The sequence below is a fragment of the Tamandua tetradactyla genome, chromosome 2 (assembly GCF_023851605.1).
Source record: "Tamandua tetradactyla isolate mTamTet1 chromosome 2, mTamTet1.pri, whole genome shotgun sequence".
Lineage (NCBI taxonomy): Eukaryota > Metazoa > Chordata > Mammalia > Pilosa > Myrmecophagidae > Tamandua > Tamandua tetradactyla.
Genome location: NC_135328.1, coordinates 122,957,024 through 122,975,017, shown reverse-complemented (window position 1 = coordinate 122,975,017; position 17,994 = coordinate 122,957,024). Strand labels below are relative to the sequence as shown.

Below are 17,994 nucleotides of genomic sequence, written 5' to 3'. Positions count from 1 at the left end.
CCATAAAACCGCCTCCAGTTGTAAGATCCATAAGATATCTCCCAACATTTTCCTCTAACTGTTTTATGGTCTTAGACCTAATGTTTAGATCTTTGATCCATTTTGAGTTAACTTTTGTATAGGGTGTGAGAGATGGGTCTTCTTTCATTCTTTTGCATATGGATATCCAGTTCTCTAGGCACCATTTATTGAAGAGACTGCTCTGTCCCAGGTGAGTTGGCTTGACTGCCTTATCAAAGATCAAATGTCCATAGATGAGAGGGTCTATATCTGAGCACTCTATTCGATTCCATTGGTCGATATATCTATCTTTATGCCAATACCATGCTGTTTTGACCACTGTGGCTTCATAATATGCCTTAAAGTCAGGCAGCGCGAGACCTCCAGCTTCGTTTTTTTTCCTCAAGATGTTTTTAGCAATTCGGGGCACCCTGCCCTTCCAGATAAATTTGCTTATTGGTTTTTCTATTTCTGAAAAATAAGTTGTTGGGATTTTGATTGGTATTGCATTGAATCTGTAAATCAATTTAGGTAGGATTGACATCTTAACTATATTTAGTCTTCCAATCCATGAACACGGTATGCCCTTCCATCTATTTAGGTCTTCTGTGATTTCTTTTAGCAGTTTTTTGTAGTTTTCTTTATATAGGTTTTTTGTCTCTTTAGTTAAATTTATTCCTAGGTATTTTATTCTTTTAGTTGCAATTGTAAATGGGATTCGTTTCTTGATTTCCCCCTCAGCTTGTTCATTACTAGTGTATAGAAATGCTACAGATTTTTGAATGTTGATCTTGTAACCTGCTACTTTGCTGTACTCATTTATTAGCTCTAGTAGTTTTGTTGTGGATTTTTCCGGGTTTTCGACGTATAGTATCATATCGTCTGCAAACAGTGATAGTTTTACTTCTTCCTTTCCAATTTTGATGCCTTGTATTTCTTTTTCTTGTCTAATTGCTCTGGCTAGAACCTCCAACACAATGTTGAATAATAGTGGTGATAGTGGACATCCTTGTCTTGTTCCTGATCTTAGGGGGAAAGTTTTCAATTTTTCCCCATTGAGGATGATATTAGCTGTGGGTTTTTCATATATTCCCTCTATCATTTTAAGGAAGTTCCCTTGTATTCCTATCTTTTGAAGTGTTTTCAACAGGAAAGGATGTTGAATCTTGTCGAATGCCTTCTCTGCATCAATTGAGATGATCATGTGATTTTTCTGCTTTGATTTGTTGATATGGTGTATTACATTAATTGATTTTCTTATGTTGAACCATCCTTGCATACCTGGGATGAATCCTACTTGGTCATGATGTATAATTCTTTTAATGTGTTGTTGGATACGATTTGCTAGAATTTTATTGAGGATTTTTGCATCTGTATTCATTAGAGAGATTGGTCTGTAGTTTTCTTTTTTTGTAATATCTTTGCCTGGTTTTGGTATGAGGGTGATGTTGGCTTCATAGAATGAATTAGGTAGTTTTCCCTCCACTTCGATTTTTTTGAAGAGTTTGAAGAGTATTGGTACTAATTCTTTCTGGAACGTTTGGTAGAATTCACATGTGAAGCCATCTGGTCCTGGACTTTTCTTTTTAGGAAGCTTTTGAATGACTAATTCAATTTCTTTACTTGTGATTGGTTTGTTGAGGTCATCTATGTCTTCTTGAGTCAAAGTTGGTTGTTCATGTCTTTCCAGGAACCCGTCCATTTCCTCTAAATTGTTGTATTTATTAGCGTAAAGTTGTTCATAGTATCCTGTTATTACCTCCTTTATTTCTGTGAGGTCAGTAGTTATGTCTCCTCTTCCATTTCTGATCTTATTTATTTGCATCCTCTCTCTTCTTCTTTTTGTCAATCTTGATAAGGGCCCATCAATCTTATTGATTTTCTCATAGAAGCAACTTCTGGTCTTATTGATTTTCTCTATTGTTTTCATGTTTTCAATTTCATTTATTTGTGCTCTAATCTTTGTTATTTCTTTCCTTTTGCTTGCTTTGGGGTTAGCTTGCTGTTCTTTCTCCAGTTCTTCCAAATGGATAGTTAATTCCTGCATTTTTGCCTTTTCTTCTTTTCTGATATAGGCATTTAGAGCAATAAATTTCCCTCTTAGCACTGCCTTTGCTGCGTCCCATAAGTTTTGATATGTTGTGTTTTCATTTTCATTCGCCTCGAGGTATTTGCTAATTTCTCTTGCAATTTCTTCTTTGACCCAGTCGTTGTTTAGGAGTGTGTTGTTGAGCCTCCACGTATTTGTGAATTTTCTGGCACTCTGCCTATTATTGATTTCCAACATCATTCCTTTATGGTCCGAGAAAGTGTTGTGTAAGATTTCAATCTTTTTGAATTTGTTGAGACTTGCTTTGTGACCCAGCATATGGTCTATCTTTGAGAATGATCCATGAGCACTTGAGAAAAAGGTGTATCCTGCTGTTGTGGGATGTAATGTCTTATAAATGTCTATTAAGTCTAGTTCATTTATAGTAATATTCAGATTCTCTATTTCTTTGTTGATCCTCTGTCTAGATGTTCTGTCCCTTGATGAGAGTGGTGAGTTGAAGTCTCCAACTATTATGGTATATGAGTCTATTTCCCTTTTCAGTGTTTGCAGTATATTCCTCACGTATTTTGGGGCATTCTGATTCGGTGCGTAAATATTTATGATTGTTATGTCTTCTTGTTTAATTGTTCCTTTTATTAGTATATAGTGTCCTTCTTTGTCTCTTTTAACTGTTTTACATTTGAAGTCTAATTTGTTGGATATTAGTATAGCCACTCCTGCTCTTTTCTGGTTGTTATTTGCATGAAATATCTTTTCCCAACCTTTCACTTTCAACCTATGTTTATCTTTGGGTCTAAGATGTGTTTCCTGTAGACAGCATATCGAAGGATCCTGTTTTTTAATCCATTCTGCCAATCTATGTCTTTTGATTGGGGAATTCAGTCCATTGACATTTAGTGTTATTACTGTTTGGATAATATTTTCCTCTACCATTTTGCCTTTTGTATTATATATATCATATCTGATTTTCCTTCTTTCTACACTCTTTTCCATATCTCTCTCTTCTGTCTTTTTGTATCTGACTCTAGTGCTCCCTTTAGTATTTCTTGCAGAGCTGGTCTCTTGGTCACAAATTCTTTCAGTGACTTTTTGTCTGAGAATGTTTTAATTTCTCCCTCATTTTTGAAGGATAATTTTGCTGGATATAGGAGTCTTGGTTGGCAGTTTTTCTCTTTTAGTATTTTAAATATATCATCCCACTGTCTTCTAGCTTCCATGGTTTCTGCTGAGAAATCTACACAAAGTCTTATTGGGTTTCCCTTGTATGTAATGGATTGTTTTTCTCTTGCTGCTTTCAAGATCTTCTCTTTCTCTTTGACCTCTGACATTCTAACTAGTAAGTGTCTTGGAGAACGCCTATTTGGGTCTAATCTCTTTGGGGTGCGCTGCACTTCTTGGATCTGTAATTTTAGGTCTTTCATAAGAGTTGGGAAATTTTCAGTGATAATTTCTTCCATTAGTTTTTCTCCTCCTTTTCCCTTCTCTTCTCCTTCTGGGACACCCACAACACGTATATTTGTGCGGTTCATATCGTCCTTGAGTTCCCTGATACCCTGTTCAAATTTTTCCATTCTTTTCCCTATAGTTTCTGTTTCTTTTTGGAATTCAGATGTTCCATCCTCCAAATCACTAATTCTATCTTCTGTCTCTTTAAATCTATCATTGTAGCTATCCATTATTTTTTCTATGTTTGCTACTTTATCCTTCACTTCCATAAGTTCTGCGATTTGTTTTTTCAGTTTTTCTATTTCTTCTTTATGTTCAGCCCATGTCCTCTTCATGTCCTCCCTCAATTTATCGATTTCATTTTTGAAGAGGTTTTCCATTTCTGTTCGTATATTCAGCATTAGTTGTCTCAGCTCTTGTGTCTCATTTGAGCTATTGGTTTGTTCCTTTGACTGAGCCATATTCTCAATCTTTTGAGCGTGGACAGTTATCTTCTGCTGCTGGCGTCTGGGCATTTATTCAGATTTCTCTTGGTGTTGGACCCAGCAAGGTTGTAATATTTTTCTTTGAAATCTCTGGGTTCTGTTTTTCTTATCCTGCCCAGTAGGTGGCGCTCGTGGCACATGTTTGTCTGCGGGTCCCACCAGTAAAAGGTGCTGTGGGACCTTAAACTTTGGAAAACTCTCGCCGTCCTGGGGGTTCGCTAGCCGAAGCGGCTTGAGCCGGCCCGGGGTCCGAACGCAGGGAGGGTGTCCGAACGCAGGGAGGGTTGCTGGTCGCCGCAGCCAGGGAAAGAGCCCGTCCGAATTTCCTAGTCGGCCCTGGGCAACAAGCGTGGCGGGAGGGCGCCAGCGGCAGCGGCCCGCCCGAGAGAGTGCACGTTCCCCGGGAGTCACGGGGTCACCGTTCTCCGCGGCCTGGGGGTTTCCGATCCAATTCTCTCAGTTGGTCCGGGGGCTGCGCGTGGTGTGGGCGCCAGTCGCCTTGGTTTCAGGGGACCACCTCTCCAATTCTCCCAGCCGGCCCGGGAAGGGGGAAGGGAGTAACTCCGGCCGCTTGCCACCCTACCCGGTAAGGCCCGCGCGCCTCGGCGATCTCACCCGAGCTGCTTCTCTCAGCCAGCCAGCCGTTCCAGGATGGGGTACGCTGTCTTTTTTATCTCTGTTGTGGCTTTGGGCGCTTTCTGTATCGTTTCTACTCCCCTAGTAGGTGTCCTGGAGAAGAAACTAAGATCCGCGCGTCTTACTAAGCCGCCATCTTCCAGGAAGTCCTTGTTGTTAGAAGCCCCAAAAAATTTATATATATAGTATACCTTAATGTTCCATTAAAAAATGCTTTTAAATAATTTTTATTCTGATTCAGCTACTATAAAGAGTCAAATGGAGTATCCACTTAAAGAATGCTTCTGAGAAAACCTAAATTAATATATAGAGATACCATTTCACAGATTGGAAGGCTCAATATTATAAAAATAGCAATTGTCTTCAAAGTCATTTATAAGTTCAATGATTCCAATAAAAACTTCTACTCCAGGAAAAATGCCAGATGACCTTTCTTTAAATAAACTGAATGAAATGATTATGAAAGCTATGGCTTAAGGTGTTGATACCCCAGAATAAAGATTCAAAGAACAAAAGAGGTTAGAAATCAAGAAAAACTTTAGATTTATAAATACAATTATTTAAAATAAAATGATAAAATTGGAAATGACATTTCTCAGAACACAGAACAAAATGACACAACTGTGAGATATGAGAGAAAAGCTCAGATATATAAAAAAATCAATATAGGAGTTTTAAATTCAACTAGTAGTAGTGCAAGACAGAGAGAGAGAGAGAGAAAAGAGAGATCAGTGAAAATGGAAGTGAGGCCATTGTTAGAAAATAATAGAAGAGAATTTTTTCCAGAGTTGAAAAAGAATACAAGCCTTCAGATTATGCCTGACACAATTAATAAATGAATACCCACACCAAGACATATTTCAAAATACCACAAATGAAGAGAAACTCTTTTAAGTTTCCAAAGAAGAATCAGGATCAGGTGAGTAATGGGCATAACTAAATACTAGAAAACAATGCTTCAATGGATGCCTTCAAAGATCTCAGAGGAAATAGCTTTCAATCTAGAATTCTACAGTTGTCAGAGTAGCAATCAAGCAAGAGGGCACAAATAAAACACTTTCTAACATTCAAGGACTTGTAACATTTATTCTCTATACATCCTGGATTACAAAGTTACTTGAGGCTATTCTCTGGTAAAACAAGGAGGCAAATCAAGAATAAAGGTAGATTGGTGTGCTAGTTTGAAAGGATGTATGTCCCCTAGAAAAGCCATGTTTTAATCAAAATCCCATTTTGTAAAGGCAGAATAATCCCTATTCACTACTGTATGTTTGAAATTGTAATTAGATCATCTCCCTGGAGATGTGATTTAATCAAGAGTGGTTGTTAAACTGGATTAGGTGATGAACATGTCTCCACCCATTTGGATGGGTCTTGATAAGTTTCTGGAGTCCTATAAAAGAGGAAACATTTTGGAGAATGAGAGTGATTCAGAGAGAGCCAGAGAAGAATGACATAGGCACGAGAGCCCACAAGCCAGCGACCTTTGGAGATGAAAAAGGAAAATGCCTCCCAGGGAGCTTCATGAAACAGGAAGCCAGGAGAGAAAGCTAGCAGATGATGCCTTGCTCGCCATGTGCCCTTCCAACCAAGAGAGAAACCATTACTGTATTCACCATGTGCCTTCTCAGATGAGAGAGAAACCCTGAACTTCATTGGCCTTCTTGAACCAAGGTATCTTTCCCTGGATGCCTTTGACTGGACATTTCTATAGACTTGTTTTAACTGGGACATTTTCTCAGCCTTAGAACTATAAACTAGCAACTTAGTAAATTCCCCCTTTTAAAAGCCATTCTGTTTCTCGTATATTGCATTCCGGCACTAGCAAACTAGAACACATGGATCCAAGAAAAAGTAGATCCAATGCAGAAGAGCAGTGAAAGACAACTTCAGAATGATTATTCTTTGTCTGACCTAGAGAATAACCAGTCCAGATTGAAACCAGAGGACAAAAAGCTTCACGAACAACATCTCCAGAATATAGAGAACTCAACAGAAGAGAAAGAATGAATGCGTTAGTAATATATTGAGGATTATTATAAAGAGCAAAAATATACTGAAGGAAAAAAAAACTGAATAAGAAAGTCATGATTGAAATATTAAGTGAACTGAACTGCTCAAAAAAAGAGACCTCCTTTGAGGCTGATGGTAGGACTATCATCATTGAATGGGCAAAGAGGTCATAAACACTCAGAGAAGTGATCTCAGCACTTCTTGATCCAGCATTAAACAGTGTTTACAAAGATCATAATAATGTAAATGCTGGTTTTCAGCTTTCAAATTTTAGAGCCAATCTATGAACAAAGCATGAAAGAGCTGGTTGTTGTTGTAGCACTTATGAAAACATTGATACCTTTGTGTTTTAATTTGCCAGTGCTACCAGCATGTAATACAACAGAAAATGACTGACTTTTTTTAAGGGGGATTTATTTAGTTTTATTTACTTAGTTATACATTTACAGTTTTTCAGAGGAAAGGCAGCTGGCTTTCCTCTGGCTATCTCTGTCACACAGGATGGCACACAACAACATCTGCTGGGCTTCTCTCTTGGCTTCTAGGTTCAAACAGCTTTCCCCAGGGTGATTCCTTTCTGCATCTCCAAACATCTGGGTCTGAGTTGCTGAACTGTCTTCTGACCTCTCTCTTTTAAGGCTCCAGCTAATTAAACTGAACATTACTCATTGCAGAAGACACTCCCCTTAGTCGACCACAGATGTAATCAGCCATAGATGAATTTCACATGCTGATGACTTAAGTCCACACTAACAGAGCAACTGTGCACCATCACCTGTCCAAGTTGACACCTGAACCTAACTACTACACCTTGACTGGGTAAAAGTTAAAACAACTGACAAATAATATGGACAGGGTACAAAAGGAGAAGAGTGCTTCAGAGGATTCTGTGGAAAGCTGATGAAGCAAACATTAACATGTAAAAATTGAAGTATATTATTTAAAGTAACAAAAGTAATTTATAGACAAATAATAACAACAGTAAATACTGTGAGGAAAGGAGAGAGTAGTATAAACAGATTAGAGTCACCTCTTTCATAAAAGAGATTCCAAGTGGTGTCAAGTTGAAAAATTAAAGATAATCAAAGATTTAGGATTCTGGCAACACGATGGACTAAGGTAATGTGAAAACCGTTTTGCTACAAACACCTAGAAATTCAATATGGACTATTGCAAAATAATTAAAAAACAAAACAAAAAGAGAGTTATAAAGCAAAAATGGAAATCTCCAGAGAACTGAAGACCAGATATGGTAGGCAAGAGAATAATTACAGGTAGCCCTTCAGGACAACAGAAGCCCTTTGGTCGCCCAAGCGTTGTTAAGGTCATTTGATCCAGGAATATCTGTGGGTTTGAGTTTTAATACTGATACAAGGACAAGAGACAAGACCTGGAGCCTACAGATGAAAGGCTAGGAGTTGGAACTGAGACACTTATATGATGTCAGGGCCATCAAAAACTGATCTTCAGGGAAGGGAAGACTAGAGACAAAATCTGTACGATGACCTTGAAGGACTAAGAAGTTTGTATCTTCCAAGATTATAAATGAAGGGGAAAAAAGAGAGAGAGATAACTATGAAAAACTGGAACCCTAGGCCTGAGCCTTATTTCCTTTGTGGAAGGATTTTGTTTTGAGTTCAAAACAAAATTACAAAACACAGGAAGAAATAATGTATAATAAGAAAGACAAATAAGGAAATAACAAAACAATTAGCATAAAGAAAATTACCACACAAAAGAGACTTTTTAAAGTACGATTAAAACTACTAAAGAAAACAAAACAAAATAAAGGCTAGAAACCATAAAGAACGAAGCATAAGTAAAACCGGTCCAGCTAGGTTGAAGAATTAAATAGGTCTCCTAAAAATGAAAAATATAGTCTTTAAAAAAATACAGTCTTTAAAAATCAAAAGCTCAATGGACTTGTTTAAATAGCAGTTTCTGATATAGTTGAAGAGATAATTAGGAGATTTATGGGAGATTCCAGGAAATTAGACCAGAGGGGATCAGAAGAGAATTATAGTTCTTCTGTAGTATATCTGTTATTTAATTCTTTATTTAAAAGAATTTTAAATATCTTCACAGACATTATTTAAACTGAGAATGCTTATGTGTATTTTATAAATACATAAATGAAGACAGTATGTCATCCAATGTTCTGTATGTAAGAACTCATGCAAGAAATTACTTTGTAAATTCATTCATAGGAAAACAGGACTCCAAATCATATCCCCTTTTGCTTAGTTGCAAGAATTTAAGAATCATTTCAATGTTCAATAGCAGTAGCTCATTCATTCCATTTTATTCTTTTGATTCCTATTCTGATTTCATGTCTATTTTTTGCATTTTATACAATCTTTTTAAAAGTTCCTTGAAATTCTTGTTTAGAAAACAGTGGGAACAAATCTATAAAAGTCTTATTACACTAAGTGTCAAAAGTTATGGATTTGTTACATCTCAAAAAGGGATTACTCTTGCCTGCACATGCCAAAGGAAAAAAAAAAAAAAGGATTACTCTTACTTAGGTGTTTATATTGGTTTAAATCTTTCTCTAAAGTGTGGATATTCTTGAAAAAGGCTTTAATTAGACATTTGTAAATAGGTTTTAGAACTGATTTAACTTTTATGAAACCTATAAATGTGGAGCTGCCCTGGTTGAGACAGGGAGAGGCAGAGGAAGGAAACACCTGGCCCCTCTAGTTCCCCAGGCACGTGCTCCTTGAGCACAAGGTGAAAGTTGCAGCTAACAATGATTCTCAGTTACTCAATAAGAAATCTTACTGTTCTGACCATAAAACATGAGTCAAAACACCACCACTGAAAATTCCTAGGAGGAAACATCATCTTTTTACTGTTATCTTTAGAAACCCAGACTTATAAGGGGAATTGAGTAATGATAAAAGAAATAAGAGAAAGGTTAGGTAAAATTCAAGATACTGTTATTTCAGTCATAATTAACAGCATTTTTGCTGCATCTCCTTAAAGCCAAATAAAACAAAGTAATATAAATATAACCACTGAAAATTAATCCAAGCATGATTTAAAAATTTATTCTAAATCTTAAAAACAATTAGATAAAAATCAACTTATCAAGTTTTATTTTCTTACATTGTGGAGACAAGACAAATATTAACATCTTGTGTACTGTTGAACTCTTTCACGATCTTGATCCTTTCCTCCGATTTTGTACTTCCATCAAGTCGTCGGTAATCAAGCCCAGACGCCATACAGTATTGCTGCAGCACATCAAGCAACTAGAGGAACGGCAGAGAGATAGGCAAATATTAAGTCTTGGTTTAATGTTTCATACCATTACAGATACAAGGTTTACTAAGTATTAATTACTACTACTCGCAATTTCTTTCTTATAATTACAAGAGCAACAGACATTGTTCTCATTATAACCCATATACTTCTCCCCATTATCCTGAAACTGCGTTTAACTTTCAGCAACCTTTGCTAAAAAAACAAAAAAAAAATCAAACTTGCTTAAAAAAAATAAATAAAACACAACTTCCATGTTTTTTTTTTAATGAAAAGAAACTAATAAAACCAAATAAAAATTATTGGTCAAATATTTTGTGTTAATATATTTCATTATTCGTGCTAATTTCTAAGTCTTAAAAATCTCCAAAATGTGTTAAAGAACAGTTTAGTTATGAAAAAAACCACTGAAAGAAAATTCAAATCTATCTTTGAGTTTGCTATTTGACCATGACCCTGATCTGAGACTTAAGTATCTATTTAAAAGTCTGTATTGTTTATATCACTACCATTTCCAAATGAATGCATGAGACTGAAAATAGGCTGGAAGTTGATGCCCCTACTGCTTTATGCCTCAGAAGGTGGGGCTAGGGCCAATCAAGAATACACTTCAGAAGAAACTCACCTTGGTGGAGAAGGAGAAAAGAAGAACTTTATCTTTGTTTTTCCTGCAATGATTTAAAAGCTGCTGAAGTACCTGGAAATGGACCACAGAACATCAGCAAACCAGTTCAAACTAAAAGTACACTTTATACATATAAACATCACTTGAGAATTTCTTAAAAATTCTTTTTATACGCTAACCTCAGTCATCTTTTCTATTGCCCTTCATTTTTGTCAAGCTAGATAAACAAAGTATTAAATATTATATCAAATGTTATTCATGATGATATTGTCCATAAGAAGGTAAAATTCCTAAAGACTTTTATTTCATCTCATCTGGTTTTAATAAAAAGGAAGCATTTTAGATTAAGGGATGTATTTAAATGGATTAATTTAATTTCCAAAATGTATTTTCTTTTACCTACAATATGTTGAGAAACTAAATTACAGGATTGCATTCCTTTTAGGAAATATTTAAATTTTGTTTTAGATAGATGTAATGAAATGTGTTCAATTACATCTCAGCTCTGAGAATCTGAGTATTTATTTTCTTAAAATAATCAGATAAACACGCCTTTTCATTTTCTTCCCTCTGCTTCTTTATTTACAGTAAACCCTGAATTCCAGATTCTATTCTGACCTCAAAATGCCAATAATTATGCCCACACACAAGGTGCTTTTAGGGAGGAAGCAAATAATCCAAAGCTTTATATATAATAGTGATACTGATATTTTTAAAACAGGTATTTCTACATCTGGCAATAACAACTCCACAACACTGTGGCAAAGCACTTTTTACAAAGGGAAAAAGGAATTTTCTATACTAAGTCCAAGGTTCTTCTGAACAATGTAATAAGTAATTAAGTAATTTTATCTATTTAATGACAAACATTTAAATTTTAAATGAGAAAAATTTATACTCAATACAACACTATCCTTTATAATACCCGAGAGGACATTGTGCTAACTTTGACCCCAACCTGCAATGCCACACAAAAAAAAGCTATGGAATTTTTTTTTAAAGTACTCATATAACTAATCAAATGGTAAATATTGTTTTATTATTTGGAGAACATATAAATTAAGTTTTATTTGTATTAGCTTTATTTTTTAATAAAATAAATAATTCTGTATGAAGTATGTACATCTGAATTTCAAGTAAAACATTAACATTTTAAATCATGAAACTATTGCACAGAAATCCACTCTGATTATTTGGGGTGGTAGCAAACTTATTGTAATTTTAAAAATATTCTTGAATATTATACAATAAAAATAAAAACAGGGCAGTGCAATGGTGGCTTAGTGGCAGAGTTCTTGCCTGCCATGCCAGAGACCCAGGCTCAGTTCCCAGTGCCTGCCCATGTTAAAAAAAAAGGGTGAAAAACAAAGGGTAGAAAAAGTGAATGCTTTTAGTCTGGAAGTTTTTATTAGGTTAGGTTTTGTTTTTTTTTTTTTTAAGACTTACTAAATGAATAATCAAAAATTTTCAAAAATGGCAATGTAGTCCACACACATTTGAGTCAAGGCAGACCAAAAGCTTTACCATTCAGTCCTCCACAGAACAGGAAAATCCATCAGCAAAGGAGTCCTAAATTTGGGGGTGCTCAAGCTAAGGAATCTTGAATTTAATCTTTCTTAGATTACTTAGATAGGTTTTGTGTGATTCCAGCAGCACTGAGCTGGGTTTCCTAGAATTTATCCCCCTATGGCAAGTGATTCTGTGGCATTTCCCACGGGAAAGAAAGTGAGGATTCTTATCAGGAGAATGAGAGCAACTTGTGACCATCCTCTGGAATGGTAACTGAGTCAAAAAATGACCTTGATAATGATACTATGAGCCAATGATTGTATAACTTTGGATGGATTGTATGGTGTGTGAACATATCTCAATAAAATTGCATAAAAAATGACTCTGCCAGTTTGAAAGGATTATGTACCCTAGAAAAGCCAAGTTTTAATTCCAATCCATCTTGTGGAGGCAGCCATTTCTTTTAATCCCTATTCAGTCCTGTAGGTTGGGAATATGATTAGATTATCTCCACACAGATGTGACACCCCCAATTGTGGGTATTAATCTTCGATTAGAGGGAGATGTGACTCCATCTGTTTCAGGTGGGTTTTGATTAGTTTACTGGAATCTTTTAAAAGAAGAAACAGGGCGGGCCACGTGGCTCAGCAGGCAAGAATGCTTGTCTGCCATGCCACCAGAGGACCTGGGTTCGATTCCTGGTGCCTGCCCATGTGAAAAAAAAAAAAGAAGAAGAAACATTTTGGAGAGAGCCATGAGAACCAAGAGAGCCCACGCAATCAGAGACTTTTGGAAATGAAGAAGGAAAACGCCCCTGGGGAGCTTCATGAAACAAGATGCCTGGAGAGAAAGCTAGCAATGTTGTCATGTTCGCCATGTGTGTTTCTGTTGAGAGAGAGAAACCCTGAACACTATATGCCTTTCTTGAGTGAAGTTAATCTCTTGTTGGTGCCTTAATTTGGACATTTTATAGACTTGCTCTAATTGGGAGATTTTCATGGCCTTAGAACTCGAAACTTGCAACTTAATAAACCCCTCCTTATAAAAGCCATTCTGTTTCTGGTAAATAGCATTCCGGCAGCTTGCAAACTAGACAGATTTTGGAACTGGAGAAGAGGGGTGCTGCTATGGTTTCCTAGAACCAAATATGTTAGAATGGCTTTTTAAATGGATAAGAGGAAGATTGTGGAAGAGTTATGAGGAGCCTGACAGAGAAGAACTAAAATGCTTTGAAGAGATTATTGGTAGAAATGTGGACTCTAAACATTCTTCTGATAATGCCTTATACAGAAATGAGGGACGTGTTATTGTAAACTGGAAAGAAGTTTTAAAATGGCAGATAATCTGGCAAAGTTGACTACTGGCTTTGGTTGGAAGGCAGATTTTAAAAACCATGAACTTGGATATTTAGCAGAAGAGATTTCCAAATTAAATGTGGAAAGTACAGACTGGTTTCTCCTTGCAGCTTATAGCAAAATGTGACAGGAAAGAGGTGAGCTGAGAACTGAACTCTTGGATACAAATAAACCAGACAATGATGGTCTGGAAAATTCTGGGCTTCCAGAAAGGGAGACTCCAGAGAATAGTGCCCCACATGGGAATTTAACCAAATGGGGAACCAGCTAGCCATTTCAGAGAAAGCCCGGAGTTATCCAGGAAGGATTTGTAGAAACTCCTTCTGTCTGATGGACATGATCCTTGCTTACTATAAAGAAAGCTAACAAGAGTGCTGTGGAACTATATAAATGGAATGGCTGCCAGTCTGGATTAAAAGTCTCTAAAAGGGACAAAATGAAGGTAAAATGTCTTCAGAGGCAGAACCATGGAGGCTGAAGTCTGAAATCAAGAAGCCTTGGGCCCGGAGAACGGACCCACTCAAGTACCTGGAGAGGGTGAGTTTACCATGAAGGCAGAGGGTGGGCCTTCCACCTGTTGCAATGGAAGAGTTGTGCCACTTCAGGCTTTGGAGAAGGTGGAGCACATTCTTGGGGATTAGGGAAAGCCTGGCTGCCACCACATGGAGGAGTTGAGCATGTGCCCCGGTCATGGAAGAGAGCCCAGGCACAGCCCCAATGCTTGGAGAGGTGGAGCCAAGAAAAATGTGGTCTCCCCATTGTCCCCCAAGGCTGCATTTGAAGAGAGGCAGGCTGCTGCATAGGACATTAGAAAGGGTGGGACTAACGCTTTCTAAAGCCCCAAAGATAAATGACTCTCAGACTTTGAAATCTAATGGACTTTGCCCTGTAGGCTTTCAAAACTGCTTGGGTCTGGTGACCCCTGTGTTCCTTCCAATCCCTCCCTATGGAAATGGGTATATGTATCAATAAAATGAATGAAAAAAATATATTTACTATTGTTAAGAAATATTAGATTTGAACATTTGTTGTGATAATAAATAAGATATTCCCACAAACTTATTTAAAAAAATGCACACAAGTTTTTAGTATATCTTCTTGATTATATTCCTACCTTTCATTTTAGTTCACTGAATTTAGAGGATCCAAGTAAATTAAACTATGGCAATGTATTAATAATATATCCAGAATTTTAAGAAAAAGTATTAACTACTTTAAATTACTTCCTTCTTATTCTATTTGCCAAAAAAAATAATTTTATCTTTCGCTTAATCACTAGCAGAGTTGGAAATTGTTCTATAAAAACCTTTGAATCCATAAATAAAAGATTCTTGATAGTTATAAAGGGGTTAAACAAACTAATTCTGCTTCAAGGAGGCTGGAAGCTGTCAGCATTCAGACAGCTGCCACAGGGAATACCCAAAAACCTGGGTCAGGGTTGGAGAACCTAGCCTTACTTTTCACATCTGTCCCAGTCATGCAGCACCAAGAACAGAGATGTTCAGATCACTTTCCTTGCCATAAATGTGAACATTTAGGAACTTTACCACCTAGGGAGGTAAAAACAAGAGGTAGAAAATTCAGTCTAGACACAGAGGCTTTGTCTATCTCAAATTCCTCAAGAAGTTCTTTTCTCTAATTATAAGCTAATGCCTATCATCATCCCACTACTTAGCAATAGAGTTCATATTTCTGGTAGGCATCTCCTCAAACAATTGAAGACAAGCTATTATGTATGTGGTCGTAGCACGCATTTTTAAGAGGGCATGAGTCTGATACACAAGGAAAGCTTGAAGTATATTTAAATTTCATTAAAAATTTAAGTGCACATACTCCTTGATAGCTAAATTAATAAGCAAATCAGTTTTCTCACAACAAATGTTCAAATCTAATATTTCTATTTATTATATTATAATAATTTCTATATACTATAGAAATATTATATAGTAATATTTCTAGTACTCCCAATCGAGAACTTACCGTGCATGCAGAGTTGAGAGGAAGCTACTAAACACTGGTATAATTCCACTAGTTGTCCATGGCCACTGTTTGTCCTGATTGATTGGATATCTGTTTTGATTAGCTGGTGTCCCAGCAATACTATTTGATAAGTGTTTTGCATAATACCCCTGCTGTATGCAACTTGAAAGAATGACTTTACCTTCATTTTTCCACTGTATTTTGGGTCAGAAATTGTTTCAAATGCTGCATCTTTGCTTTTCTGCACAAAATCTGGGAATCTGGAAAAAACCTGATCACATATCTTTTTGATAAGTGTTTCCTTGAGGGAGAAAAGAAGAAACAAGACCTTGACTTAAGACAGTTAAACCTGTATAAACTGAAAATATTTATGAAAAATTTTATTTCTATTTAAATGGAATGTATTACTTTGAAGATTCTTCCTTCTCTAAGTCAGACTAATAATGCAGAAGACCTTAGAGTTTTATGTTAAACATTCATAGCTTTGATAAGATCTTAAATAATGATAAGGCCAGTAATTTTATTACTTTTTAAGAATTCCAAACAAGGAGCTAAATACACCCCAAGAGCAAGCAATAGTATCAAAGAAAAATGTTAAATTTTTATTAGATTTCAAAATTACATTTAAACAGCATCAAAACTACAACACAAAAAGAAAACATAAGATCATTAAAAATAAAGGCATTAAAGAAAGGTCTTTTATTTATGTTGTGTTCTAGAATAAGATACAATTGCAAACAAAGTAAATGACTGCATTTATGCCTGCACTTGCAAATTAACTGATTTTTGCCAGTGAGGAAAAGAGCCCTAATATTTAACATACAGATTACTATAGTAGATTAGATAGATGTAACTAGACACAAATCAGTGGAACAGAACTGACCCATTAGTGAAGAGGATTAACTATCTTATTTTGTAATTACACCAAAAGGGGAAATAAATATATGAAAATTATTAGAGGCATAACAAAGAGTTATTTTGATTTAAAGTTAAATGTTCTAACTTCCACTATAAATTTAAGTGCACATATTCCTTGACAGCTAAATTAATAAGCAAATCAGTTTTCTCTCAAATTTCATCCTAAAATAACAAGGATATTTGGCTAATAAATTTTATATCAAATATAAAATATTTTTACCGTATAGCATCCCAATGAAATAAAAATATCAAGGCAAACCTGTTGTTTGGAGGTGCTAGCAGCCTGAAGCAGAGCAACATGGTTGGCCACCTTCTGAAGGACTGCGAGGTAACTGAAATACAAGGTCTGCACTGTCTCACCCTGTGAATTGGTCTGCAGCCAGAACAAAGAAAATAAAAACAAGCAAAGGATCAGCATGGAAACCTAACTGCTAGCATTCCTAAATATATTACTAACAATAATATTTATTATTTATGGTTACTTTTTTGGCATAATATATTCTAAGAAAGTGATGATAAACTGTTTATACAAAATATGCATGAATTGCTAATGTGGAATCATTGTTTCAGGGATTCATACTATAGCGATTTATTTTTTATTTTTTTATTTTATTTTTTTTGCATGGGCAGGCACCAGGAATTGAACCCATGTCTCTGGCATGGCAGGCGAGAATTCTGCCACTGAACCACCGTCACACAGTCTTACAGCGATGTTTTTAATAAAAGAGGAGAGAAAGTTCTCATTCCAGAAAGTATTTATTCTCATGATACACAATGACAGAAACATTGCAGTTAAGAAATTCCTGGTAATAAAGCTAAATGGGGCAGAGACAATGTCATCCAGGATTCCTGCTCTCCCCTCTCATTTATGCTGCGAGGTTTCCTAGGAAACTGGGCTATTAGAAAAACATGTAATGGTTCAAAGCAGTAGAATAAATGAAAGATAGAATAGCATAAATATTTACCTAGGGACCCCCTAGGTGCATGGATATGTAACAGATAATTTGTTTCTAAATAAAAATAAAATATAGTTTCTCCATTCTACCAATAGTTTCTACTAAACTGACATTAGATTTCACATCAGAATAAGCCCTTAGCAAAGATAAGTTACTTTACTATTTTGGTAGATAATGAGAAACATCCTGAAAATGAAATGAAATTTCAAGTGAAAGTAGTATACTTGCCAATAAAACTTGAACATGAGAATGACAAATTGAAAACAACTTCCAAAAACTAATTTTAGAAAAATTACTTGAATATTTTATTTTCTTTGTGATTAATATTTGATATAAAATATTTTATGTCAATTACATTATTGATATATATATATAATTGATACATTGATTTATATCAATAATATAATAATTATTACGGCTTCTGAACTTAAAGAATTGTCTGAAAAGAAGCTATTTTATATGCTACTTACTCTGACACTAGAATAGAGTACTATGAAATTAAAAGCAAGAGAGTAAAGCTACCATCCTGAAACGCTTGCCTTATAACAACAATTTCTTCTTTTTCGGCCACTGCTGCAGGTACAAGGCTCAGAAGACTGAAGTATCAGAGTTACATCTTCCGTTTCTAACACTGTTTGATAGACAGCTTTCTGAAAATCCGTCAGGGCACAATACACCATCTGTCAAGATGAAAACACAAGGTAATGACCAGTATCTTTTTTATAGCTATAATTACCATGCACATCACATTTCA

General features: G+C 35.8%; 1 protein-coding gene across 7 annotated transcripts in view; it reads right to left on the bottom strand.

Annotated features, from left to right (window-relative positions):
- The window catches only part of ERCC6L2 (ERCC excision repair 6 like 2), a 170,803-nt gene that overhangs the window by 90,565 nt on the left and 62,244 nt on the right, over positions 1-17,994 (bottom strand). For all 7 annotated transcript variants that reach the window (XM_077148717.1, XM_077148711.1, XM_077148716.1 and 4 more), the window contains 5 exons: positions 17,780-17,920; positions 16,544-16,657; positions 15,548-15,667; positions 10,523-10,594; positions 9,742-9,887 (listed from right to left, as the gene is read on the bottom strand). In XM_077148717.1, coding sequence (XP_077004832.1) covers positions 9,742-9,887; positions 10,523-10,594; positions 15,548-15,667; positions 16,544-16,657; positions 17,780-17,920 — 593 coding nt within the window. The remainder of the gene's footprint in view (positions 1-9,741; positions 9,888-10,522; positions 10,595-15,547; positions 15,668-16,543; positions 16,658-17,779; positions 17,921-17,994) is intronic.